The sequence below is a fragment of the Pristiophorus japonicus genome, chromosome 7, assembly GCF_044704955.1.
Source record: "Pristiophorus japonicus isolate sPriJap1 chromosome 7, sPriJap1.hap1, whole genome shotgun sequence".
NCBI classification, from domain to species: Eukaryota; Metazoa; Chordata; class Chondrichthyes; family Pristiophoridae; genus Pristiophorus; species Pristiophorus japonicus.
In genome coordinates this window covers 103,884,751-103,911,884 of record NC_091983.1, presented here as the reverse complement: position 1 = coordinate 103,911,884, position 27,134 = coordinate 103,884,751, and the positions used below count along the sequence as shown (strand labels likewise).

Genomic DNA, 27,134 nt, shown 5'->3' with positions numbered 1-27,134 from the left:
AAAAGATCGGCGCAGAAGGACACCATTGTTTTTAGGCGATGTTTTGGAGGGAGTCAAGAAGACAAAGAATATGCATCATGAATCTTAATTTTTTTCAAAGTCAAAAGGAAGAAAATGGAAGTCTAATGCAATTCTTTAATTTTTGATTTTTTTCAAAGTACCATGCCACCACCGAACATCTCACTGGGCTCGAAAGTCGGAGCGTCGGCCGGCAGAATCACTTCCTCGCCCGGACACACTGGCTCAGGGCTTGGCTTCAAAAGAAGTCCGGGGGGATGCCGTGGAAGCAGAACTGAAGGGATGAGAACCCCTTCAAAAAGAAGCGTGGGGGGGTGGTGTTTGTGGACGCCGAGCCCCTGTGTCCGGGCGAGGGAGCGATTCTGCCGGCCAACTCTTGTCTTTGAAAAAAAATCAGTAAAATTAAAGAATTGTATTAGACTTTGTTGCCCCAAATGTCTTCATTGAATGCCTAGCTTCCCGTTCTAAGCAAGCCTATTGAGCATGCGCAGACCGGGGTGTGGTCCATACTAGGGTGTCAACATTGGGGAGAAAGAGAGAGCGAGAGAGAAAAGAAGGTTTAGGTCCTTTGTCCTGATGTTTTGAGCTTCTTGCAAAGCTACAATTTAATCATGGGGGCAATATTAACAATGCCATATCTCATGCAAGCCTTTTGCATATGGTGCTGCGGAGGAGACAATTGATTCGACATTATCGCATGAGGAACCTCAGAGCATGTAGGATGATAGGCAGGAGGCCTTACCCACATCGGGTATATCAAGACAGGGTTCATACCTGGGCCTGCGTGATGCAGACTGTCTGAGAAGGCTGCGTTTCCGTAAAGACATTGTAACTGAGATCTGTGAGTTAGTAAAATCAGACCTGCAACCTAGAAGCCTCAGGAGGACTGCTTTGTCAGTTGAAGTGAAGATTACAGCTGCACTTTATTCTATGCATCTGGATCATTCCAGGCCACAACTGGGGATGTGTGCGCCATTTCTCAATATGCAACACACATCTGCATTCGGTAGGTGACTGCTGCACTATATGCCCGGAAGAATGACTACATAAAGTTCCCCATGACCGCCCAGGCAATGTGTGACAGGGCTGTGGGCTTCTCCAGGATTGCTGGCTTCCCAAAGGTACAGGGCTGCATTGATTGTATCCACATTGCCTTGCGAGTACCTTTGGAAGATTCCGAGATGTACAGAAAAGGCTTCCACTCCATTAATGTGCAGCTCGTCTGTGACGACATGCATCGCATCATGTCAATTGATGCGAGATACCCTGGGAGCACCCATGATGCGTTCATCCTATGCTGAAGCGCTACATCTGCCATGTTTCAGCAACAGCTGAAGGGTAGGGCTGGCTACTGGGTGACAAAGGGTACGGCCTCATCACCTGGCTCATGATGCATCCTACGTGTAACCCGCTGAGCGGGAATACAACATGTCGCACATTGCGATGCGCAGCATAATAGAGACGACCATTGGCATCTTGAAACAGTGTTTCCAATGCTTGGACCATTCCAGAGGCTACTTGCAATACTCCCCTGAGATTGTCGGTCAGTTCACTGTTGTGTGCTGCATGCTGCATAACTTAGCCATCATGAGGCAGCAGCAGCTGGTAATAGAAAACCCACCTGAGGTGAGAGTGGCTGATGATGAGGAGGAAGATGCAGAGGACGAGGAAGCCATGCAACTACGTGAACCCGGAGCATGACGGCGGAGGAGGGCTGGCCTTCATGCCCCTTTATGATTGCTTGAGCCTTGTGCCAGCAGCTCATCCATGAATGCTTTGCTGCCTGAAGGCTCAGCGGCAACTATTCAAAATGGACCGTGTTTACTGTTTGGACCTGTTCGGTAATGTGTTGAGTTAATGGAACAAATAATGGAAATGATTCAGTTATAATTTAAAATATATTTTATTCAAAAGTTTAACAAACACTAGTTTGCACTTAACTTTAATAAATATATTCTTGTATCAAATTTTCAAGTTTTACGTTAAGATCATTTACAAACATCTAAATTTGTAAATTTACATAACTTACAAAAAACTTTTAATTTGAGAACAGTAACAACAATAATAATAACAGCAACACAGCAAAGAAAGGCTGCACCCATCTCTCCTCCACCTTATTCTAAGACCGCCCGCTGTACTTGGTCTTGTTGACTCCACCCCTGCCCGCAGCGTTCTCGGGTTGATACCAAGTTATTCTTTCGAGCATCTCAGGTAATGTGCACTTCTTGATGGGGGGGATGGGGGGAGGCGTGGGCAGGCGGACATGTGGAAGGCCTGGCTTGGGCCTCATCAGAGGCTGGTCTGGGGATTGGAGTGGGAGTGGCATTTGATTCTGTTAATGGCCACGGGATCTCGGCGTGTTGCCTTATTGTAGCAGCTAACTTCGACATTCCCTCCCTCGTGTCCTGACAGTGTCTCAACTACCTGCAACATTCCCTCCCTCATGTTAACCGACAGTGTTCCCTATTCTCGTGAGTGTGTTGTTACTTCACCCGACAGTCACAATATCTCATCACCCATCCCACTGATGGTGTCCAGAAGTGATCGCGTAAGGTTGCTTTTCTCCATGCAGGACCCATCAAAGCAGCGACCCTGTTTTCCAAGTGTGTCAGTGGCTGCAGATTTGCTGGGCCCCCTTCTGTTCAAGTTCTCTCCCTTTTGTTGTGTGCCACCTTCCTTTGCAAAGATGAAAATATAACTTTTTAAGAGAGGGTGTCTTTGTGCTGGGTGGGACATACAGATGGTCACATTGAATTCCAGTGAATAAATGAAAATGTTACTTACACTAACTACTTGACCAAGGTCCTGCCACTTTTTGCGCTCCAGGCTTCCAAACCTCGGGGTGGTCACCATTGCACTGTAATCTTCTGCAAGTTGGTTCCAGCGTTTCTTCATTTCTTTTGCTGAAACTTTTATGTGACCTCTGCTGGTGTCCAGCTCGTGCCATCTGGCCTCAATTACAGTAACTAGTGCCTCCATTTCATCCTGTGGGAAATTCTTGGGGCTAGATTAGGCACAAAATGGACACTGACGTCCATTTCTCGGTCACTTATCGGCGAGCGTTACTTTCGGCATGTGCATAACGCCAAGAAAAAATAATACCGCCCGCCTACTTTTTTGGGGCAGGATCATCAGAATTGGCGAACCCAACAGTCATAATATCACCCAGCGTTACTCTCGGCACATAATTAATGCCGAGATTTAATAATACCGACCACCCACTGTTTTTTGGCGTAAAGATCACATTTGCCGAAACTAACGCCTAGTATATCGCCCATCCTTACTTTCAGCACCTCGCACACAACTCGCCGACAATATCGCTCGCCGAAAAAATCGCTGTGAAAAAAATTGAACTACCCGGAACTACTCACAGTGGTATGGACGCCATGTTTTAAATCGCAGGTCGCATCATTTAAAAGGATGCTCTGCTTCAACTTCGGGGGAGTTTGGATATACTCTGGAGGTGTTTTGAGGTGATGTGAACGTCTGAACAAACATCTTATCCTACTGTGGACAATTGGAATTTATTGGTGTCTTAGTGGGGACAGTCATTCTTTGTGAACAATTGGTTATTGGAATGGGGCCTGTCATTTCTCACCCACTCTTGATGACCATGCACGTGCTGCAGACTAGAGATGGCAGAAGGTACATTCGACAGCATCCTGTGGCCAATGTAAGACGTGCCAGAGTGATGAGGAGGACCAGATTTTACTCACCCCGCAAGTACAGGGGGAAGCAGTCTTGCCTCAAATTGTGCGACACCACCTGCCTTCAGACACTGCGCTTCCACAAAGAACTTATCAGTGAGATATGCCAGCTCATCAGGGGAGATCTGCAGCCTGCCAGCACCATCAGTACTGCACTATCCGTCGAGGTTATTGTGTTCCTAACACAGATGAGACTGCACACAGGGAGGTTAAAGTAACAGTGCTTATATACAGTGCTCCCAAGAGATGCTGGGATCCCTTGGGACTTCAGGGGATGCGCTCCCTGGTGGCGGAACATGGGAGTGCATGCTTTACAGATACACAACAGAGGTCAAGGTCACCGCAGCACTGTCGTTCTATGCGTTGGATTCCTTTCAGGCCTCAGCTGGCGACATTTGCGGTATATCTCAGCATGCCACACATTGCTGCATTAGATAGATCACTGAAACCCTGTATGCACGCAGGATGGACTTTATCAGCTTCCCTATGACCAGGGAGGCTCAGACTGAAAGGGCTTTAGGATTCTACTGAATTGCTAACTTCCCCAAGGTGCAGGGAGCAATAGACTGTACGCATAACGCGATGCGGGCACCTTTTCAGGATGCAGAGGTTTTCAGGAAACGCAAGGGATTCCACTCCTTGAATGTACAACTCCACCAGCAAATAATTATGGCAGTGAATGCTCAATTTCCAGGCAGCATCCATGATGTGCACATCCTGCGTGAGAGCACTGTATCTGACTTGTTTAGCACTGAGCCACAAGGTCAATGCTGGATGCTTGATGACAAAGGATATGGCCTCGCCACCTGGCTGATGACATCCCTGCGTGACATAGGAACATAGAAATTAGGTGCAGGAGCAGGCCATTCGGCCCCTCGAGCCTGCACTGCCATTCAATAAGATCATGGCTGATCATTCAACCTCAGTATCCCTTTCCTGCTATCTCTCCATACCCCTTGATCCCTTTGGCCGTAAGGGCCACATCTAACTCCCTTTTGAATATATCTAATGAACTGGCCTCAACAACTTTCTGTGGTAGAGAATTCCACAGGTTCACAATTCTCTGAGTGCAGAAGTTTCTACTCATCTCGGTCCTAAATGGCTTAACCCTTATTCTTAGACTGTGACCCCTGGTTCTGGAACTCCCCAGCAACGGGAACATTCTTTCTGCCCTAGCCTGTCCAATCCCTTCAGAATTTTACATGTTTCTATGAGATCCCCTCTCATTCTTCTAAACTCCAGTGGATACAAGCCCAGTCGATCCAGTCTCTCCTCATATGTTAGTCCTGCCATCCCGGGAATCAATCTGGTGAACCTTCGCTGTACTCCCTCAATAGCAAGAACGTCCTTCCTCAGATTAGGAGACCAAAACTCAACACAATATTCCAGGTGTGGCCTCACCAAAGCTCTGTACAACTGCAGTAAGACCTCCCTGCTCCTATACTCAATACCCCTATCTATGAAGGCCAACATGCCATTTGCCTTCTTCACAGCCTGTTGTACCTGCATGCCAAACTTCAATGACTGATATACCATGACACCCAGGTCCCGTTGTATCTCCCCTTTTCCTAATCTGTCACCATTCAGATAATAATCTGTCTTCCTGTTAATTCGTGGTAGTGTGCTGCATGCTGCATAGCTTGGCTATCAGGAGGGGGCAAGAATTGCCAGAAAGGTCTAACGGTCCACCTCGGGAGAAAGAGGACGAGGAGGTGGACACTGACATTTGGCCACACAATCAGGCTGATGCTGAAGTCATGCCCCCACAAGGCAACAAGAGCTGTCTGCTGACGACTTGGCTCATGACTCCAGTGCACAACAAACGTGCACATCGGCAGCATGCATACAATGAAAGCCATGCTGCCACACGAAATCTGATGGAGCAGACCATTGGCGTGCTGAAATAACGCTTCCACTGCCTGGACTGCTCTGGAGGAGCCCAGCATGTACTCGGCAGAGAGGGTGTCAGGATCCGCGATGGTCTGCTGTATGCTACATAACCTCGCCATCATGATGGGACAGCCCTTGCCACCAGTTATATGGCGAGCAGCTGAGGAACAGGAGCATGAGGAGGAAGAGGAAGGGAGGAGGCAACCTAGACAGCCACTTTCAGCCTGAGCTATCTGTGAAGCACTAATTCCCATGCGATACAAGTAACTGCAACCCCAATTTCCCATTCACCAACAGTCCCACACCTTACCTTCGCCCTGTCGCTGACCACCACAGTATCCCTGTTTTCAGTGGTTATCCAATTTAGCCCCCTCTACTGTTTGTAGCACTGTCCAACTCAAACTTCCACCTACTCTTCTATTTCAAGAGAAGTTAACTTGGAACATTTTGGGAATGGCACTGGTTGCCAAGAGGGTTCCCAGCTCCAAGTCATTCATCTAACCAGCAAATATAAATCTTCCTGAATTTATTATAAACAATATGGGCTGGATTTTCCGTTCTTGTTTGCCTCTGTTTTTTCCCCGGAAGGGCGGCAATGGCAGTGGTAAGCTTTCCCGGGCGGGCAGCCAGCTTCCAGCGCCCCACCGGGGTTTTCAGGGCCGGTTTTGGCGGGACGCGGAGCATTACCACCCGGAAGAGGCGAGCCAGCGTGCAACGCCCCTGGTTGCGACACCGGCTCAATTTTTGAGTCCCGCCTGACCCTTAACACCTCGTTGTGCGCCCTGCTGGAAGCAGGTAGTACGACCTATACCGGCTGCAGTGAGGTAAGTAATGTCCACCTCGGGTAAGTGTGATTGTTTTTTCTTTTTTTTTGCGATTTATGCTGTGGTGGCATGGGCTATGTATTGGGCATGTTTTCAGTGGGTTTTTTCAGGTTTTTTTTTTCCCTGGCCTCTCTGATTGCTCCCAGGACAGCTGTTTAGCTTGGAATTTTTGCATGTTCAGCTGGCCTAGGGCCCTAAGAGAGGTATGCAACGTCTCCCTTAGTGCTCTGCTCCACACTCGGGGCTCAGCTGCCCAAGTTTGCTAACTGGGGCACAAACTATTCCCGGGCGCAAACTTTACCGCCCTGTTGTCATTACTGCCCTGAAATGAGCAAAGCTGAAAATCTATGTCTTTTAGCAAAGCAGAAACTGTACTTATCATTTTGTTTCTGTGCTCTTGCTTTTTGATTCTTTTCCTACCTTTTTTTAATTTTAGATCTGGTTGAGTTATTTATTTATCTTGCTCAGTTTTTTTGTTACTCATTCACCTTGTAACTTTCTCTTTCTGAAACATTTTCATTCAGATTGATTCTAGTTCTGTTATTTTTAGCCAACCTTTCTTCTGCTACATCACTGTGACATGGAAAAATCATCATCTTCCTTCTTGTTTACTTCCTCCTGACCTATCATGTCTCCCGATCATATTCTCCTGCTTTCAGTCTTGGTTTCCTAGTCACTGCTCAAACTTCCTCTCACACTCTTCTCTTTCCTCCTCTTATCCCAGCCCTCTGTGTTGTGTTTAGATTTTTTAAATTGTTTTAAATTATTTATGTCTCCTGAATATTCCTATGGCAAGTGTTCAGCTCCATCGCTCTGAACTAAACCTAGTATCCCAAACCTTTACAACTCTAGTTTCTTCCCTCGTTCGAGTTGGCTTTTCCCACGTTGATGCTATGTAAATTTGACACCGTGGAAGGCAGAGCTTAGCGAAAACCTTGTACATGCACTATAGTGCAATAGTGGGAGGGACACGCAGTATTGCAGTGTATAAAGAGAGTTTTTAGTGCCGCAAGAAAGTCTGGAGCAGTGTTGCCTTTGATAGCATTGAACAGACGAAGTGTAATGCAGGGAGACAGAGGGAAACAAAATGGAGACAGAAGCAAAAGACACAAAGGAGATGAGTAAGAGTGGAGGGCAGAGAAACCCAAGGCAAAAAACAAAAAGGGCCAATGTACAGCAAAATTCTAAAGGGTCAAAGTGTAATAAAAAGGCAAGCCTGAAAGCTCAGTGCCTCAATGCGAGGAGTATTCGGAACCCAGGAGAGGGCTCTGAACTAGTTAGAGTGGGTGAGAGCGCAGATGAACAGGACTCCAAGAAAGAATGCAAAAGACAGGAGGCAACAGAGCAGAGTAGCACTGGGGTAACTGTAAACCACAAGGTGATAGGAAGGGACAATATGTATGAATATAAAGGGGCTGCAGGAGGGGTCAAAACTAAAAATCATGGTTTAAAAACTAGTATTAAAACACTCTACCTAAACGCACGCAGCATTCGAAATAAAGTAAATGAGTTGACGGCACAAATCATTACAAATGGGTATGATTTGGTGGCCATTACAGAAACGTGGTTGCAGGGTGGCCAAGACTGGGAATTAAACATACAGGGGTATCTGACAATTCGGAAGGATAGACAAGAAGGGAAAGGAGGTGGGGTAGCTCTGTTAATAAAGGATGATATCAGGGCAGTTGTGAGAGACGATATTGGCTCTAATGAACAAAATGTTGAATCATTGTGGGTGAAGATTAGAGATAGTAAGGGGAAAAAGTCACTGGTGGGCGTAGTTTATAGGCCCCCAAATAATAACTTCACGGTGGGGCGGGCAATAATCAAGGGAATAATAGAGGCATATGAAAAAGGAATGGCAGTAATCATGGGGGATTTTAACCTACATATCGATTGGTCAAATCAAATCGCACGGGGTAGCCTGGAGGAGGAATTCGTAGAATGCATACGGGATTGTTTCTTAGAACAGTATGTTACAGAACCTACAAGGAAGCAAGCTATCTTAGATCTGGTCCTGTGTAATGAGATAGGAATAATAAACGATCTCCGAGTAAAAGATCCTCTCGGAATGAGTGATCACAGTATGGTTGAATTTGTAATACAGATTGAGGGTGAGGAAGTAGTGTCTCAAACGAGCGTACTATGCTTAAACAAAAGGGACGACAGTGGGATGAGGGCAGAGTTAGCTAAAAATAGACTGGGAATACAGACTAAACGGTGACACAATTGAGGAACAGTGGAGGACTTTTAAGGAGCTCTTTCATAGTGCTCAACAAAAATATATTCCAGTGAAAAAGAAGGGATAATCAGCTGTGGATAAACTAGGAAATAAAGGAGAGTATCAAATTAAAAACCAATGCGTATAAGGTGTCCAAGGTTAGTGGGAAACTAGAAGATTGGGAAAATTTTAAACGACAGCAAAGAATGACTAAGAAAGCAATAAAGAAAGGAAAGATAGATTATGAAAGTAAACTTGCGCAAAACATAAAAACAGATAGTAAAAGCTTTTACCGATTATATAAAACGGAAGAGAGTGACTAAAGTAAATGTTGGTCCCTTAGAAGATGAGAAGGAGGATTTAATAATGGGAAATGTGGAAATGGCTGAGACCTTGAACAATTATTTTGCTTTGGTCTTCACAATGGAAGACACAAAAACCATGCCAAAAATTGCTGGTCACGGGAATGTGAGAAGGGAGGACCTTGAGACAATCACTATCACTAGGGAGGTAGTGCTGGACAGGCTAATGGGACTCCAGGTAGACAAGTCCCCTGGTCCTGATGAAATGCATCCCAGGGTATTAAAAGAGATAGCGGAAGTTACAGCAGATGCATTCGTTATAATCTACCAAAATTCTCTGGACTCTGGGAAGGTACCAGCGGATTGGAAAGCAGCTTAATGTAACGCCTCTGTTTAAAAGAAAAAAGGGGCAAACAAAAGGCAGGTAACTATAGACTGGTTAGTTTAACATCTGTAGTGGGGAAAATGCTTGAAGCTATCATTAAGGAAGAAATAGCGGGACATCTAGATAGAAATAGTGCAATCAAGCAGACGCAACATGAATTCATGAAGGGCAAATCATGTTTAACTAATTTACTAGAATTCTTTGAGGATGTAATGAGCATGGTGGATAGAGGTGTACCGATGGATGTGGTGTATTTAGATTTCCAAAAGGCATTCGGTAAGGTGCCACACAAAAGGTTACTGCAGAAGATAAAGGTACGCCAAGTCAGAGGAAATGTATTAGCATGGATAGAGAATTGGCTGGCTAACAGAAAGCAGAGAGTGGGGATAAATGGGTCCTTTTTGGGTTGGAAATCGGTGATTAGTGGTGTGCCACAGAGATCGGTGCTGGGACCATGACTGTTTACAATATACATAGATGACCTGGAAGAGGGGACAGAGTGTAGTGTAACAAAATTTGCAGATGACACAAAGATTGGTGGGAAAGCGGGTTGTGTAGAGGTCACTGAGAGGCTGCAAAGAGACTTAGATAGGTTAAGCGAATGGGCTAAGGTTTGGCAGATGGAATACAATATCGGAAAATGTGAGGTCATCCACTTGGGGGAAAAAAACAGTAAAAGGGAATATTATTTGAATGGGGAGAAATTACAACATGTTGAGGTGCAGAGGGACCTGGGGGTCCTTGTGCATGAATCCCAAAAAGTTAGTTTGCAGGTGCAGCAGGTAATCAGGAAGGCGAATGGAATGTTGGCCTTCATTGCGAGAGTGATGGAGTACAAAAGCAGGGAGGTCCTGCTGCACAGGGCAACTGTACAGGGTATTGGTGAGGCCGCACCTGGAGTACTGCGTGCAGTTTTGGTCACCTTACTTAAGGAAGGATATACTAGCCTTGGAGGGGGTACAGAGACGATTCACTCGGCTGATTCCGGAGATGAGGGGGTTACCTTATGATAATAGATTGAGTAGACTGGGTCTTTACGCGTTGGAGTTCAGAAGGATGAGGGGTGATCTTAAAATAATGAAAGGGATAGACAAGATAGAGGCAGAGAGGTTGTTTCCACTGGTCGCGGAGACTAGAACTAGGGGGGCACAGCCTCAAAATACGGGGGAGCCAATTTAAAACCGAGTTGAGAAGGAATTTCTTCTCCCAGAGGGTTGTGAATCTGTGGAATTCTCTGCCCAATGAAGCAGTTGAGGCTAGCTCATTGAATGTATTCAAGTCACAGATAGATAGATTTTTAACCAATAAGGGAATTAAGGGTTATGGGGAGCGGGCGGGTAAGTGGAGCTGAGTCCATGGCCAGATCAGCCATGATCTTGTTGAATGGCGGAGCAGGCTCGAGGAGCTAGATGGCCTACTCCTGTTCCTAATTCTTATGTTCTTATGTTATGTAACAGTTGAGTATGGAAGAAGGAAGGTTCTAAGAAATCCAAGCCGAATCAGTTTACATGGCAGAGAATGGGGGAGTGGAGGGGGCTGAGCAACAATGCAAAAGCAATGATTACCCACTACACCATGCTGGGCAATAAAGCTTTAAAAAAACAAATCTCAATTCATCAACTATTCAGATGGTTCCGGAACAGCCAGAAGCCCAGTACAAGCTGTCTTAAGGCAAGTGCAGGCTGCCTTAGAGAATACTTGATGACTGCTAACCCTGAATTCTCGGCTAACTATTTTGAGTTCTCATAGAAGATTGAGCTAGCAAAATCAGGCATCAAAATCATGGGATCATTTGTGCATGAGTAGGTCTAGGAAAAAGCTAAAGTGTGCCATGAAAGAAAATCTTATTCTTAAAACAACACTTAAAATAGAAGTGCCCTTTCTAGGACTTCTGTGGAAATTGTTTTGCATTGGTAAAAAAATATTTGCCGTAGAAAATAAAAACTTATCTTCTGTAAAGTTGTGCTTTGAAATGAAAGTGATAAATAGATTGCCCTGTTGAAGAGAGAGACTCCTGTTTCTACTCCGAGAGGAATGAAGTATGTCAGTGAAGCCTTTTATTAAAAGACTAAAAATGGTACATAATGATTCAGCATATTAGGATGATATCTGCTTTAATATTTTCTTGAAAAAGAAATAAACCAAACCATTCAATTAATCTATTTCAAGCTCTAAAGTGCCAAAATATTCAATGTTTGCTTCAATAATGTTTTTCTACATCCGTGTTGAAAAGTTTTTGTGGATAGTTGTTTATTTTAAATAAGCAACAGTTTCCATAGATTGAATGTAGGGACTATGGGTAAATTTAGTGTAAATGGTATAGAACTCTGGCGTACCATTTCAGCCACAAAACTAAAATGAATGTACTATATGGGAATATAATAACCAGAAGTAATTTTTTTTTTAAAGTGCTAGTTTGCGTGGAAAATTGGTTCCACAGTAAGGTCCAATGTGATGATTTATTGACTGGGTCTTGTGCCCACTGCATCTGCCAAAAGAGAAAAATGTCCTTTTTCTGTGACTATTAGAAACAGCTACTGTTGTTGTTGATTATTTTTCACTACTGAATAGACTGAATTCAAATACTGGCCAACATGGGAGTTAAACTAATAATGTTCTTATTCAACTGGGGCATTGAGTACATGTTGGGCTCTTCCGTACGTGTCGGGTTAAATTTCATAAAATTATTTTCAGGTGCGTTAACCTTTTTTTTAAAAAAAATGATTGAACAAAGAGTTGTATATCCTACCATGGAATGCCATATAGGTTTATGTTGTGCTTTCACTGTGTTAAGTTTTAGTTACATATTATTGCTAATATGGTCAGATTACCTTATAACAGAACACTTTTTGTTTATTTGCCGACGATCTGAAGGTAACATTTTTTGTATATTTCCCTTAGCTACACCAAGCAGCTGAAATCTCACAAGTCAGAGGAGCTCGAGTCATAGCAGCAGAAGATATTCTGTTTTTAATGCGGAAAGACAAGGTACAGGAATAATTTTAACTGATTAGTCCCTTCAAGCCAGCTTGCAAGTACTGTAGACCCAGATCAGTATTAATACTGTGAAATGCTTATTTTATACTAGATATCGATCATTTATGGGAGGATTGTTTGGATCTTAAAATGTGCTCTTCACAACGATAAGTATGGATAAGGGTGGCTATTTAAGTTATACTTCCATAGGAATACATGGCCCCACATCGCAGATCCAACTGTTTCCTGAGTGAGTTTTGCACCCTCTATTCTATCTAGAACATCATTCCTTGAATTAATCAATTTTATGTGACAAAAGCACTCTTACTGAGTTCTTTCCCCTCCCCCACAAGAGCTTATTTGATAAAAGCACTGCCCAAAGTAGGGCCGAGTCTTCTAGAATAGGAAAGTTCCAGATTCCTGTTATGTACTTTGTTTGGTGACCTCAACTGGGACAACAGCAGAGGGGCTGCAATTGGCCTCAGCAACCTTGGATTAGCATGGGATATGAAAGCCAGGTTTCCAACTCTCCCTCTCAACCCCGGCCCCGCCCCCGCCCCCTCAACCTTTGCAAAGCAGTGATCCCTTCTGGAAAGTTCATGTATGCAGACATTGAATGAGACCAGGATTGTGCTCAGCTGGGCTGACCCCCTCCTAAACAAATCATCAACTAACCCTCACAGTTTCGGCTCACACATAATGAATTACCATTTGAAGGGAGGGGATACTGGAGGGCTAGCGGTACCATGGAATCTTATCATAGCATATGTCAGCACCTTCAGAAGTGGAGGAGAAATATAAAAAATAAAAACTTTTAAATGTATTGTTTTGGTGAATGCCTTTTGTGGCATTTGGCTTTTACAAATATTAAGATATCTTATAACTGATTATATCTTAAAATGTATATTTTTGTGTGAATTAATATTCTCATGATTTGAAACTCCAAGCTCTGCACATTTGGGAACCTTCATAGCCATTAGAGAAATACAGTAAAAGTCTTTACATTTTTGGAACTGAATGGATTTGAACACAGCAGTTGCTTTTGAATTGAAAGTCCTCTGTTGTAACCAAATGTGTTTCTAATTCAGCTGCAAAACATATTTAAAGGGGAGGGAAAGTGTAGGCAGAGTATTTTATCTTCAAAATACTTACCAATATCTATGTAGAGAAAAGCATGGTCAGGAATATATTTATTACTTGAGAAAAAAATCTTCAAGCTGTTGCCCAACTGAGACCTGCCATTTCGGGTCTCCTTTCTTCCAGATGTCTTCTGGTGATATTACTGATGGGCAGCTGCCTGCATCTGAGAGCAGCTGTGTTTTTTGCAGTGAGGGTTGCAACTTCAAAAGAGTCTGGAAGCCCATCCAGAACTGCTTGATTCAGGGAAAACAAGCGACCAGATGGGATGAAAGAGTAAGAGAATCATCAAGAAGAGATGATAGAATTCTAATGCTTGCAACATGCTTGTAACAAGCTATGAGAGGTTTGTCTATAGAGAAGATCCTAATATTGGAAAATTAGAATTTTTTTGTGTTACTAAATAAAATCGGATAGCATGTTCTGTAATAGCTGATGTGCTAGGTTTCTTATTTAGGACTTATCAGTTGTGATGTATTTTCAGTATGTGGGGAATTAGAGAGTGACAGACAGACACTTAAAGTAGCACTTTAATGTGAAGGAGCTTTTCTGTTCATTTACTTATTTTTCTTTATTTGCAGAGAAAATTACGGCGATTGCTAAGGTATATGAGTTTCCGAGATTTCAAGTCCAAAATCATTAAGGGTGTTGAAGACGAAGATGTTATTGAAGCAGGTACTTGAAGAAGAGTCGGTCTTATCAGGAATAAATAAGTAATATACAACTGTGAGCCTTTATGCTTGGTTTCAAATTTCTGAAGGCGCTAAAATTTGTGGGTTTAAGAAACTGAAAGTCAACCCTGATGAGACAGCAATGGACAAGTGTAGGAAGTTAAAGAGTTTACAGAAAAACATGAAGAAAATAGAAAAAATTAAGTTTACAGGGAAAGATGATCCACAGATAGACGTCACCACAGCTTGATGCTACTAGAACTTGTTCTTTAAAATGTAACGGGTGTGGAATATTTATCTAATTCGATGTGCATCATTTGTTTTTGCATTTACATAAACTTAGATTTATGTGCCTGATATTAATCTGAGGTAATCATAACCAGAATTGAAAATATACATTTCAGACTCGGGCCGTAAGAATTTACAAAGGAATCATTCTTAGTTATACCACACACATTGGTTTATGAGTCTCATGTGCTACTGCTGGAATTATTTTTCAATGATATTATGCGTGCCTCAACTTCCCTCCCCCAACTGCACTCCTTTATTTACACATTTACTGATGGTTAATTGTTGCAATCTGCTGTCACCCATTTTCTCCTGGCCACTTATTATTTTGTTGTTTGCATTTAGATTTCATTAGCTGTCTCCCTCTCATTTATCCCAGTGCTGTTTCTCTGTCCTAGATTTCCTTTCCTTCCCCACTGCTGTCCATTTTGTTTTCTCTTTTCTCCAACGTGAATGATAGGACCTGTAAACAAACACTCAAATGATACTGGCTTCTGCGGGAATGAATCAACACTGGTATCTGACTGCTAGCCAACATTCTTTAGAACATCATCAGATACCTTAAAAAAAATTACAGCACAATGAAATCCATTTATTATTTAAAATCAAACACAACAAAATGTGTGGAATAAATAAAATATGCCCACAGAAAGCACTAAATTGGGGAAAAGAGCTAAACACATCTGGTCCAGAAATTTTGATGATGGACAGGGCAGACTTGAAGTGATGGGGAAGGAAAGTCCAGCAGAAAATGTTTTTGCCACTTCCTCACTGCATCAGGAGATTCCAGTAGAGGGGTCGAGTGTGTCTTCTGCCTCTCTCCCCACCCCCACATCCTGATGTCACTTTTGGAGGCGTGGTTACGGGACTCTGAGCTCCCCTGGAAATCTCACCACTTAAGCCACCCCTATAGCCAGCAGGAAGTGTAACTGGCAGCAGGCATATTTGATGAATAGGGCCAGACACGTATCCCAAAATTCCATATTCAAACAGCAGTTGGTCCCAGAGACATCGACAAAGCTTTAGGACAGCATTTTTGAGCATTTCCAATTTTCATTATCTTTAGTTATTCTTTAGCTCAAGAGGGCTGGAATACATAAGAATATAAGAAATAGGAGCAGGAGTAGGCCATACGGCCCCTCGCGCCTGCTCCGCCATTCAATAAGATCATGGCTGATCTAATCATGGACTCGGCTCCACTTCCCTGCCCGCTCCCCATAACCCCTTATCCCCTTATCGTTTAAGGAACTGTATTTCTGTCTGAAGTTGATTCAATGTCCCAGCTTCCACAGCTCTCTGAGGCAGTGAATTCCACAGATTCACAACCCTCTGAGAGAAGAAATTTCTCCTCATCTCAGTTTTAAATGGGCGGCCCCTTATTCTAAGATCATGCCCCCTAGTTCTAGTCTCCCACATCAGTGGAAACATCCTCTCTGCATCCACCATGTCAAGCTCCCTCATAATCTTATAAGTTTCGATAAGGTCACCTCTCATCCTCTCATTCTTCTGAATTCCAATGAGTAGAGGCCTAACTACTCAACCTTTCCTCATAAGTCAACCCCCTCATCTCCGGAATCAACCTAGTGAACCTTTTCTGAACTGCCTCCAAAGCAGGTATATCCTTTTGTAAATATAGAAACCAAAACTGCACCAGTATTCCAGGTGTGGCCTCACCAATACCTTATATAGCTGTAGTAAGACTTCCCTGCTTTTATACTCCATCCCCTTTGCAATAAAGGCCAAGATTCCATTGGCTTTCCTGATCACTTGCTGTACCTGCATACTATCCTTTTGTGTTTCATGCACAAGTACCTCCAGGTCCCACTGTACTGCAGCACTTTGCAATCTTTCTCCATTTACATAATAACTTGCTCTTTGATTTTTTTTCATAACCTCGCACTTTCCAACATTATACTCCATCTGCCAAATTTTTGCCCACTCACTGAGTCTGTCTATGTCCTTTTGCAGATACAAAGGGGTGGAAGTTACGTTAGTTATATAAAGCTCTGGTGGGGCCTCATTTAGAGCACTGTGTTCAGTACTGGACACCGCACCTCAGGGAGGATATATTGGCCTTGGAGTACGTGCAGCACAGACACATTAGAATGATACTGGGGCTAAAAGTGTAAAAGTATGAGGAATAGTTGCGTAGAGTAGGCTTGTGTTCTTTTTGAGTATAGAAAATTGAGGGGCGATCCAACTGAGGTGTTTAAAATGATTAAAGGAGTTGATAGGGTAGATAGAGAGAAACTGTTTCTTCTGGTGGGGAAAATCCTGAACTCTCTTTCCCCAAATAGCTGTTTCGGTTAGGTCAGTTGAAAATGTCAGAACTGAGATTGATAGATTTTTGTTAGGCAAGGGTATGAAGGGTTACGGAACCAAAGTCGATACATGGAATTAAGATACAGATCAGCCACGACCTAATTGAATGGTAGAACAGGCTCAAAGGGCTGAATAACCCACTCCTGTTCCGATGGTGTTTTTGGCAGTTGTACTGGCTTGTGGACCCCACAGAAAGAGTAGTAAGGAGCCAAGCCAACAGTCCTCAGATCCATGGGGTGATCCCTGCAGTAAACATAATACTGGCACCCACCCCTAATATGGAAATGGCTCCATCCTGAGGATTTGAGAGGGGGTCTTGGTGAGGCCAGATGGGCAGGAAGAAGCTCTGCCCGGCAGACCTCCGATGGTACTGTTATGTGCTGCCAGAATTTCGAGGTTAAATTGTTTAGTTTACATTAGCACTCACTTTCTCAATTTGAACAATTATATATTTACATTGTTACAGTATGACTGCAGTAATAAACTGGAAAGCTTGAATTTAATGGTGCTCTACATGGCTGCTGCATTTGATACAATGGACCGTGCCATGCTTATGCAGAATCTCTCCTCTGTTGTCCAGCTGAGTGGGACTGCCCTTGTTTGGGTCTATTCCTATATGTTCAAATTCACGCGGCACTTCTCCAGCAATGGCTTCACTTCCTATCCACGCAGTTATTTCCAGATCCCCCCTTCTCCCCCCAAAGATCTAACCTCACCTCAAAGCCTGATTCTCTGCTACCTGCTCTCGTTATCCTGAATCTGTCATGTATTCAACGATCAGTGTGACCCATGTATAAGCTGACCTAAGTTGTACACCTTGAGAACATTGACCACTAGGGGTGAACTTGTGGGAGACACTCCTAACCTGGACTTTCAGGTATAAAAGGGGAAGCTCCACCCACCTTCATCACTTGAGGTCTTGGTAATAAAGGTAACTGGTCACAGAGTGACCTTCTCTCATGTATGGGCCTCGTGTGCATTTATACTGCATAGTAAGGACACGTCATTGGCGACGAGAAACTGGGATTTAAACCACGTGAGCATGGCCACTAGCAGCACAGAAGAGAGGTACTGTGTTGGTGATGATTGGGATGACTTTATTGAGAGACTACAGCAAAGTTTTGTCACTAAGGAATGGTTGGGATAGGATTCGGCCGACAAACACAGGGCTCATCTCCTGACTGTTTGTGGATCTAGAACGTACTCCCTGATGAAGGACCTTCTAGCGCCAGAGAAGCCGGCGGACAAGACGTTCGAAGAGCTCAGTAAGTTGATTGGGGAACACCTTAAACGACGAGCAGCATGCACATGGCGAGACACCGGTTTTACACGCACCGGCGGCGAGAAGGGCAAAGCGTTCCAGACTTCGTGGCAGATCTTCGGCGACTGGCGAGCTTATGTAAGTTCCCAGATGCATGCAGAGCGGAGATGCTGCAAGACTTTTTTATTGAGGGCATCGGGCACGCTGGGGTTTTCAGGAAACTGATTGAGACCAAAGACTTGACCTTGGAAGCGGTGGCTCTGATAGTCCAGACATTTATCTCAGGGGAGGAAGAGACCAGAATGATGTGTGACAAAAATCTTGGCTCAAATGTGGCAAACGACCAGGGAGTCAACACTGTTAACACGGCGCACAGTTCTGTAGGCAGACAAGGGCAATCGGACATGCCCCAGCATGTAGTCGAACCCAAAGGGGGAATTCAACAGAGACAATGGCTAGCTGAACGGCGATTCATACCATCGCAATGGACAATGCGGCCAGTAATGGGGCCATCAACACCTGTTAATGGTGCGCTTAAGGACAGTTACAGAGACAGTCAGAGACGATCGACAGGCAATGGACCTTTTGTTTCCAACAACAGGGCCTCCAGCCAGAGCTTGCAGGTATCAGCAATATACCTGCAGAACGTGCAACGTCAGCGGTCACTTGGCACATATGTGCAGGAAGTCTGCAGCCAGGTTGATGTATGAGGAGGACGGGCCCGATGTAAGCCCTACGAGGCCAAATGAATACTGGGGGAAATCGCTGGAAGCTGAAGTTCAGCGAGTTCATGTGGAGCACATATACAGTTCATATACCAGGACGCCGATAATGAAAGTGCTCCTCAATGGCATCCCAGTATTAATGGAGCTAGACACGGGGGCCAGCCAGTCCCTGATGAGTATCAAACAGTTCGAAAGGTTGTGGGTGTCCAAGGCCGGGAGGCCAAAATTATTGCCGATTGACGCACAGCTACGGACATATACAAAGGAGATCATTCCGGTGCTAGGCAGTGCCACGGTAGTCATGACCCACAAAGATTCAGAGAACAGGTTGCCACTCTGGATTGTCCCGGGGGACGGTCCCGCACTACTGGGGAGGAGTTGGCTTGCTGTCATGAACTGGAAATGGGGCGATGTCAATGCAATTTCTTCTGTGGAGCTAGTATCATGCTCACAGGTCCTGGCCAAATTTGACTCATTATTTCAACCCGGCATCGGCACTTGCATGGGGGCCAAGGTAGTGATTCACATAAACCTGGACGCCAGGCCAGTACACCACAAGGCCAGAGCGGTGCCGTACGTGATGCGGGAAAAGATCGAATGCGAATTGGACCGCCTGCTGAGGGAAGGCATCACCTTGCCAGTCGAATTCAGTGACTGGGCGAGCCCGATCATGCTGGTGCTCAAGGCGGATGGGTCGGTCAGGATATGTGGTGATTACAAGGCCACCATCAATCGGGTGTCACTCCAAGACCAGTACCCGCTACTGAGAGCGGAGGACCTCTTTGCGACGCTATCCGGTGGCAAACTTTTTCAAAATTGGACCTGACCTCAGCTTACATGACCCAGGAGCTGGCGAGTGAGTTGAAGAAGCTGATCACCATCACGACACACAAGGGGTTGTTTGAGTATAACAGATGTCCGTTCGGGATTCGTTTGGCCGCCGCGATCTTTCAGCGAAATATGGAAAGCCTCCTCAAGTCGATTCCAAGGATGGTGGTTTTTCAAGACGACATCCTCATCACGGGTCGTGATACAGAAGAACACCTCCACAACCTGGAGGAGGTGCTACGCAGACTGGACCGAGTAGGGCTGTGACTGAAAAAGGCGAAGTGTGTCTTCTTAGCTCCAAAGATGGAATTCCTGGGGAGAAGGGGAGCAGCAGATGGGATCAGACCTACTACATCCAAAACGGAAGCGATCCAGAGAGCACCCAGACCCCGTAACATGACAGAGCTGCGTTCGTTCCTGAGGCTCCTGAACTATTTTGGTAACTTTCTTCGCAAATTGAGCACGCTGTTAGAGCCGCTACACGTGCTCCTATGCAAAGGTCGCGATTGGGTCTGGGGGCAGCCTGAAAGGGCTTTTGATAGAGCACGCAATTTGTTATGCTCCAACAAACTGTTAACGTTATATGACCCAGGGAAGAAACTTGTTTTAATGTGCGATGCATCGTTCTATGGCGTCGGGTGTGTGTTGCAGCATGTGAATGCCAATGGTCAGTTACAGCAGGTAGCTTATGTCTCCAGAAGTCTGTCCCAGGCAGAAAGGGGCTACGGGATGGTAGAAAACGAAGTGCTAGCATGTGTAGATGCAGTAAAAAAAAAATGCACCAGTACCTGTTTGGCAGGAAATTTGAGCTGGAGACAGATCACAAACCCCTAACGTCCCTTTTGGCCGACCACAAGGCCATAAATGCGAATCAATCGGCCCACATACAGAGGTGGGCACTCACGTTAGCCGTCTATGACTACACAATTCGGCACAGACCGGGCACTGAAAACTGCACCGGTGCACTCAGCATGCTCCCACTAGCCACCACTGAGGGGGCAACTGAGCATGATGCTGAGATGGTCATGGCTGTTGAAGCTTTCAAAAACAAAGGCTCACCTGTGACAGCCCGTCAGATTAAAGTCTGGACAAATAAAGACCCGCTACTGTCTTTAGTTAAGAAATGTGTCCTGAATGGGGACTGGGCAGCCACGTACGGGGCATGCCCTGAGGAATTTAAACCATTTCATAGGCGCAAGGATGAACTCTCGATTGCCTTCTGTGGGGAAACCGAACTTTTAAAAATGTTAGAGAAAACAAAACAAAAATTGGGGCTCGAATATGAGGAAAAGGCAATCCTGAAATAAAGATGGACAAACTTTAAAAAAAGAATTGCAACTTTTTTCTTAAAGTTTCTTAAAATTTTTCATTTTTATTAAAATGGAAACATTTCTCACTGCACAAAATTAAAATTAGTTTTCCAGGCCCCAAATAGTTTCCAGGCAGTTAATATGCTGTTAAGACCCCGGTTACACCTAAAAATCTCTTCCCTGGTCCTTTTCAGCACTCTAGGATAAATACCATCTATTCCTCTGGATTTATTTGTTTTGAGACAAATTAAGACTTCCACCTCATTCATTGTGAAGTTTTGGAAAATCTTTGTTTGGAGAGGACATGTTGCTCATGTCTTCCCTTGTGAACATGTGGAAGTAGTAATTTAGAATATTTACTATTTTGTGCTTATCCTCAGTTTCAAGCCCACTTTCATCATTTATGGGTTTTCCCTCCTCTGTTTGCCCACTTACCATTGTGGTAGTGAAATCATTTTTTACTATTATGTTTTGCCTCAGCTGTTGAGCTTTTTTTCCAAGTCTCTCTTTGACTCTCATCATCTTTTTAATAAGCTTTGGCAATTTCTTGTATTCATCCCAGTGGACTCCTTCTCCTTGTTCCCTGCAAGATTTGTACATGCTGACTTTATCTCACTTTTAATTTGTTTTGGCTCAGCATGTTGCTTTTTGGAATATATTTATCATGCATGCTCAGCATTATACCTTTTTAAGGTGTTCCATTTGACTTCTACTGAAGTGTGGTTGAACAATCTCTAGTTTGCTCACTTACATATTTTGTCCAACTCATTCTGTAATTTCTGAGCTGTCTCCATATGCTTTAGTTTTCCCCTCATTTAATTGAATTTAGCCCATTGAAAGTTATGTGGTCTTGGTGACAGGAACTGTGGTTCTCGTATTGGACTGTTCAGCCACCTAAGAAATCATTTTTAAGAGTGGAAGTAAGTCTTCCTCGATTCCAAGGGACTTCCTATGATGGGATAATTCTGACTCCAAGGTCTCCTCTCTGCCCAACTGCTGATGCTTTCCTCACCCTCGTAGAGTCATTGCCTCCTCTTTCTACTCGAGGCCCCAATATTCTGCATCCTCCACTCATTGCGATAGGGAGAGGGAGGGAAGCGATCGTGAGGGATCTGAGCGGGAGCCGGCAACGGACTTTGGCATTGCAGTAGAGTCTGGAGGGGCTCCTGATCATCCCAGCTCCAAATTTTTGAAAATAATTTGTTCACAAACCTACCTTTTCAGTGCTGGCCTCCAGCGATCCCTTTAAGGAGCTCAGGTTAAATCACGTAGACCATGTTTTGCTGAACACAGTTGGCCTGGCGCCAGTTGCGTCTAGGGCAGACCAATATTGCAGCGAGGGCTTCTAACAGGTGTTTGGCCCTTTATTTGCATATGCAAAGGGACTAATGCCTGCTTCAGGCGTGGGACCTGGGTGCCTTTTTTTCTGCCTTTACCAATATAGTGGGCAGTGCACTTCCAGCATGGACTTTGTGCACTCATGCTGCCTGTATATTGACCCAGAATTTGCGGTCAGAGGCTTCCGACCGCAAGAATTTCTACGAAAGTATGTGGTGGTCCCGGAGGTTTGGAGACTTGTGGTCCTGGGGCTCTACGCAAAGGCCTTCATAGAGGCACACGTATCCCAGAATCGTTTAGGTTTCGTACACATTACTGGGATCATGTGGGCTGACCCAACCTATCAGAGTAGGGGGAATCCCCATTCATACTTATGTGAGTTCCGTATATACGGAATCACCATAAGTATAAATGGGAATACCCTCAAAGACACAGAAACACTGAAAATAACTTTAAAAAAATAACATTACATATTTCAAATTAATAAAAGTGAAATTTGCTTAATTATTTAAAACAAAAATTTAATTTTTTGAAAAATAAATTGACATATTTTAAAGGATCTAAAAATAAACTTATCTTATTTAACAGGATTTTAAATGTTTAAATTTATTTTTTAAATGTATTTTTCTGTACTTTAAAAGTTTTACCCTAATAAAAGCAGGCCTATGCCTGCTTTTGCCTGCTTTTATCAGTCATAAGTGTTTGAAGGACATTCGCTGGGCACGAGTTGGGCAAATAGCCCAACTCTCCGCCCACGGTGGTCCTTTAGTTTCGGAAGTGGTGGATCTGTCAAGAGTTGACAGATCGCAAGTTCCGGGTTTAGGCGCATGCGCTTCGCATACCTAAAGCTGGAACTTGCGGGGATCCCACGGGCACGTGTGCATCTCGTACGCACCCATGGGGAGTGTAAATTCAGGGCCATTGACTAGTTGGTGCTCATATTGCACCTGAAAAATGTGCATAATATCATTGAATTTCTATATCAATATTTTCTTTCGATAGCTAACAAAAAAACATTTTGCTTAACTGTAATAGATTTCTTTCTAAAATGTTATGCCTACAAATGAATGGCAGCTTTGCTCTGCATGTAACCTGACCTGGAAACGCCTGATACTGGCATTGTGTGAGGAAAAGTGTTAAAAATTGCTCCTTTCCCCAGGCCTTCCATCCATCATCTTGAGCATAAAACATAACCAAAATATTTTCAACTGTTGTTGAAAGATATAAGTTAGACAAAAATGGTGCTATTGCTTTAAATTCTTTCTTCTCCCTGTGGCAATTGAAAATATTGTTGTGCCATAGTCTCTCATTTCTGATTTTTGTTTTGAAAGATGGGTGGGAACTCATTAAAAATATATTCTTGCTTTACTGAAGTCTGCATAGCAGGTGAAAATAAGTCCCAGGCTCATCTGTGCTACAGATGTGTAGGAATTTACATTAGTAACTTTTCTTCCTTCCCTTTTTTCGCCCACACATAGACAAATCCAGCAGCAGTGTAAACAAGCGCCAGAAACTCTACCAAGAATTCCTCAGTTCCATTGACCAAACAGGAGAGCTGCTGGGATTGCTTGAGGAGGATGATGCTGATGAAGTCAAACAGGAGCGGCTGGAGGTGGGTGGAGCAGTCTTTGCTGACCACAGGGATTCAGTGTGCCAGAAGTAGTCTGTTCACATTGATAAATTCTGATGTTGTGAAAATTTGAGGTTTTACCAACATCTGTTTTCCTGACGTTTTATCAGAGTAAAATGATTACATTGCGAATTGGATAAAACATGTGTTTTCTCTGGCATCTTGCTTTCACACTGCATTTTTTTCTTGAAGCCATGTAATATTTTATTGTGATTTTCTAGTTGGTCTGCACCTTAATAAAAACTTTCTGAAGTTAAAGCCATGTCCACAAAAGAAATTGCTTCCCTGACATCAGCAGTTTGACCCTTGGAAGTTGGGAAAATAAATATCCAAATGTTTTTTGTGTGTGAACGTCCTTGAAAGTAGGAGTTTCCTGGCTTAGCTACTGATCATTATTTAAAAATTTGTTGGTTGTGGCTGTGGAGATTGCGGATAATCAAGGATTTTATTTTCTTTCAGTGGTTATGCCCTTCATCTAGGTTTAGGTCTGAAGAAATAGGCTCTGGGAATATTGGTTGCTATTACTGCAATAAAGTTAGTTTTGTTAGATAGCTGCAATAATAAAAACTCCTCTATAGTACGCTTGGATTCTGAGTGCTTTGAGTTTGTAAATCATGGTGAGGTATAGTCTATACCCATACTGTGCATTGTATCAGACAGTAACAACTTCGATTATCCAAATTCCCATTATCCTCGTACACAATTATCCTGTCATATTTATGCAGGGGTTTGTGTCAGGATGAGAGAGCAATGGGAGTCAGGGGTCGGTGACCAGCATGGCTTGGCATATTTACCTCATTCTAATTTGCAGCAATTCCATAAGTCTGACCTTGGCCTCTTCCAGGCTATTTCTGCAACTTCCTTCAGCCCTATTTGGCAGCGCACACCTTCTGCCCTTCTTATTCTTCTTTGCATCTTTGACCTGCCGCCCGCCCCGTCCCCTGCCCTCGCCCCCCCCCCCCGTCCCCCAACTGAGTATGGTGGTACAGCCTTCAACAATTTGGGCCCTAGATATTACACGCACAGAAATGTGTTTGATGCATTCCTTTCTTTATAGTTTTGAGCAGCAGTAAGAGATGATTTAGGGACCAAATACATGGTTGAGGAAGTAGATTTTGCGGAGTGTTTGGAAGGTAGAGAAAAAAATAACTAGGTAGAGAAATTTAGATATAGTTTATTACAGATGGAAGATGGCCAAGAGTCCTTCCTCTCGCTTGACACCGCCTGGCAATAACATGGAGCATGATACGCTGACGAACTAGTAATGCCCCCATCCTGTAATAAACTACATCTAAACTTCTCTACCTAGTTATTTTTGTCTCTACCTTCCAAACACTCTGCAAAATATACTACCTCAATCATGCATTTGGTCCCTAAATCTTCTCTTACTGCTGCTCAGCACCTTTCTGAAGTGCCATGCAAGGCTTATTATGTTAAAGAGACTTTCCACAAGGCCCTCACCGCCCGATTGCCGCCCAGAAAATACCGCTAAGCTTCATCAGTTAACGCCGGCGAAAGTTTCCACTAATTAGGTACCTAAAACCGCCCGGCGAGAAAATGGTTCTTACACCAAGATTCTTGGCGGTTTCTGAGCAGTTACAGCTGAAAGTAGCGAGAATGGACAGTTCTTAAAAAAATTTTTTAAATTTAATGCGAGGCTGTGGTTGGGCTTAGGGAGGGGGGAAAACTCAAAAAATATTTTTTCACTAACAAAAAATAAAAAGTTCTAAAACATTCTCAAGACACTTTTTTTAATGTAATTACTGTTTTAGAATTTTAAAAATAATTATAAAAAACTTTTAATTTACCTTTCTTTTCAGGGTAATCACCTACTGCTCTGTTCCAGCAGCTTTTCATGGGTGGTTTCCTTGACGGTATGTACAGGTCCTCCGTTGAGGCCAAACTTAGATCCTGGCGGTTTTCTCTGCAGTGCACGTGGGCGGTTTGCTACCTGGCGGGCTTTGCAAAATGTGGGCAGAACTCTTTTTTTAAAAAAAAAAATAAAGAGGAAACTTTTGCCGGGCGGCTTTTCATCAAAAAACAGCTGTACCGCTGAGAAAAACGCCAAAAATGAACGCAAAAGTTTAGCCCATATATGTAACTAAAAGTTGCTGGGGCCAAAATTACCCCTTTCTATAATTACCCCTGAAAGCGGCGGCCACAGGTCAGTGCAAACTGGCCGCCATTTTGAACTTGTACTTTACTTTTGGAGCAGTGTAGAGGACGTCTCCGCCCGTTTACCTGCCACTTTGTGCATGCGCCGACCCCTGCCCGACCGACGGCAACCCCCTTCCTGAAATTTAGGGGAATTGCCCCACGGGAGCGCTGCCACCACCAGTAGGTGCCCCCAACAGCTTTTGCTGTCGGTACCCTTTCTGTGGCTTGGCTGTGTGGCCGCCCTTAAAGGGGCGGTGGCACTGCCGGCGATTCCATGTGTTTTTTGTCAGCCGCTTGTCTTCATGTGCCATTAGGCCTATATTCGCAGCTGCTTTTTCAGCCATCAATTTTTATGAAACTGTTTGTCAGCTTTTAGCTTTCTAGATTGGTATGTATGCTTCCTATTCCCCTAAAGCCCTGCTTCCTTCAGTGGCCTCTCTGCACTGCAGCAACACACCAAGGCTTCTTCACAACACCTCCCAAATCCATGACTGCTATCACCTAGAAGGACAAGGGCAGCAGGCGCATGGGTGCACCATCACTTCCAAGTTCCCCTTCCATCACATTCCATCCTAACTTTGAAATATATCACCATTCCTTCATCGTCGCTGGCTCAAAATCCTGGAACTCCGTCCCTAACAGCACTATGGAAGTACCTTCACCACAGGGCAGCAGCCTTTCAAGAAGGTGGCTTACCACCACCTTCTTATGGGCAATAAATGCTGGCCTAGCCAGCGACGCCCACATCTCATGAACAGAGGGGGAAGAATGAAGTTTGGTGGAGTGTTGCATCCTCCCATGTGAGATGTCTCTCCTTGTTGACTGCCTTCTCTTGAAAATGATAAAATAAGAAAGGAAATGAAATTGCCAGAAGGGCCTGCGTGTATAACTGTTTCAGTATGTGTGTCATTGCATGAACATGCATATAAAGTAGATGGGAAGACTTTATCATGGTAAAATAATTTAAGGTCCTGAGGGAAGGAGTACTTAAAATGGATTGAATAAAATAAATTATACTTTGCTGCATATTGGGAATCAATGGGAAGCATTCAAAGGATTGTAAGACTGAGTGAGGCAGAGATTACTGTAGGTTACATGCATGCTTACCCCAAGGGGGTTGGAATTCAAAAGCGAGGAGGTGATG

General features: G+C 44.0%; 1 protein-coding gene across 10 annotated transcripts in view; it reads left to right on the top strand.

Moving 5' to 3' along the window:
• The window catches only part of supt3h (SPT3 homolog, SAGA and STAGA complex component), a 697,134-nt gene that overhangs the window by 480,176 nt on the left and 189,824 nt on the right, over positions 1 to 27,134 (top strand). For all 10 annotated transcript variants that reach the window (XR_011593860.1, XM_070885192.1, XM_070885196.1 and 7 more), the window contains 3 exons: positions 12,249 to 12,335; positions 14,042 to 14,135; positions 23,682 to 23,815. Coding sequence is in view for 9 of the 10 variants with exons in the window: in XM_070885192.1 (XP_070741293.1) it covers positions 12,249 to 12,335; positions 14,042 to 14,135; positions 23,682 to 23,815 (315 nt within the window). In the remaining variant the exon portion in view is untranslated. The remainder of the gene's footprint in view (positions 1 to 12,248; positions 12,336 to 14,041; positions 14,136 to 23,681; positions 23,816 to 27,134) is intronic.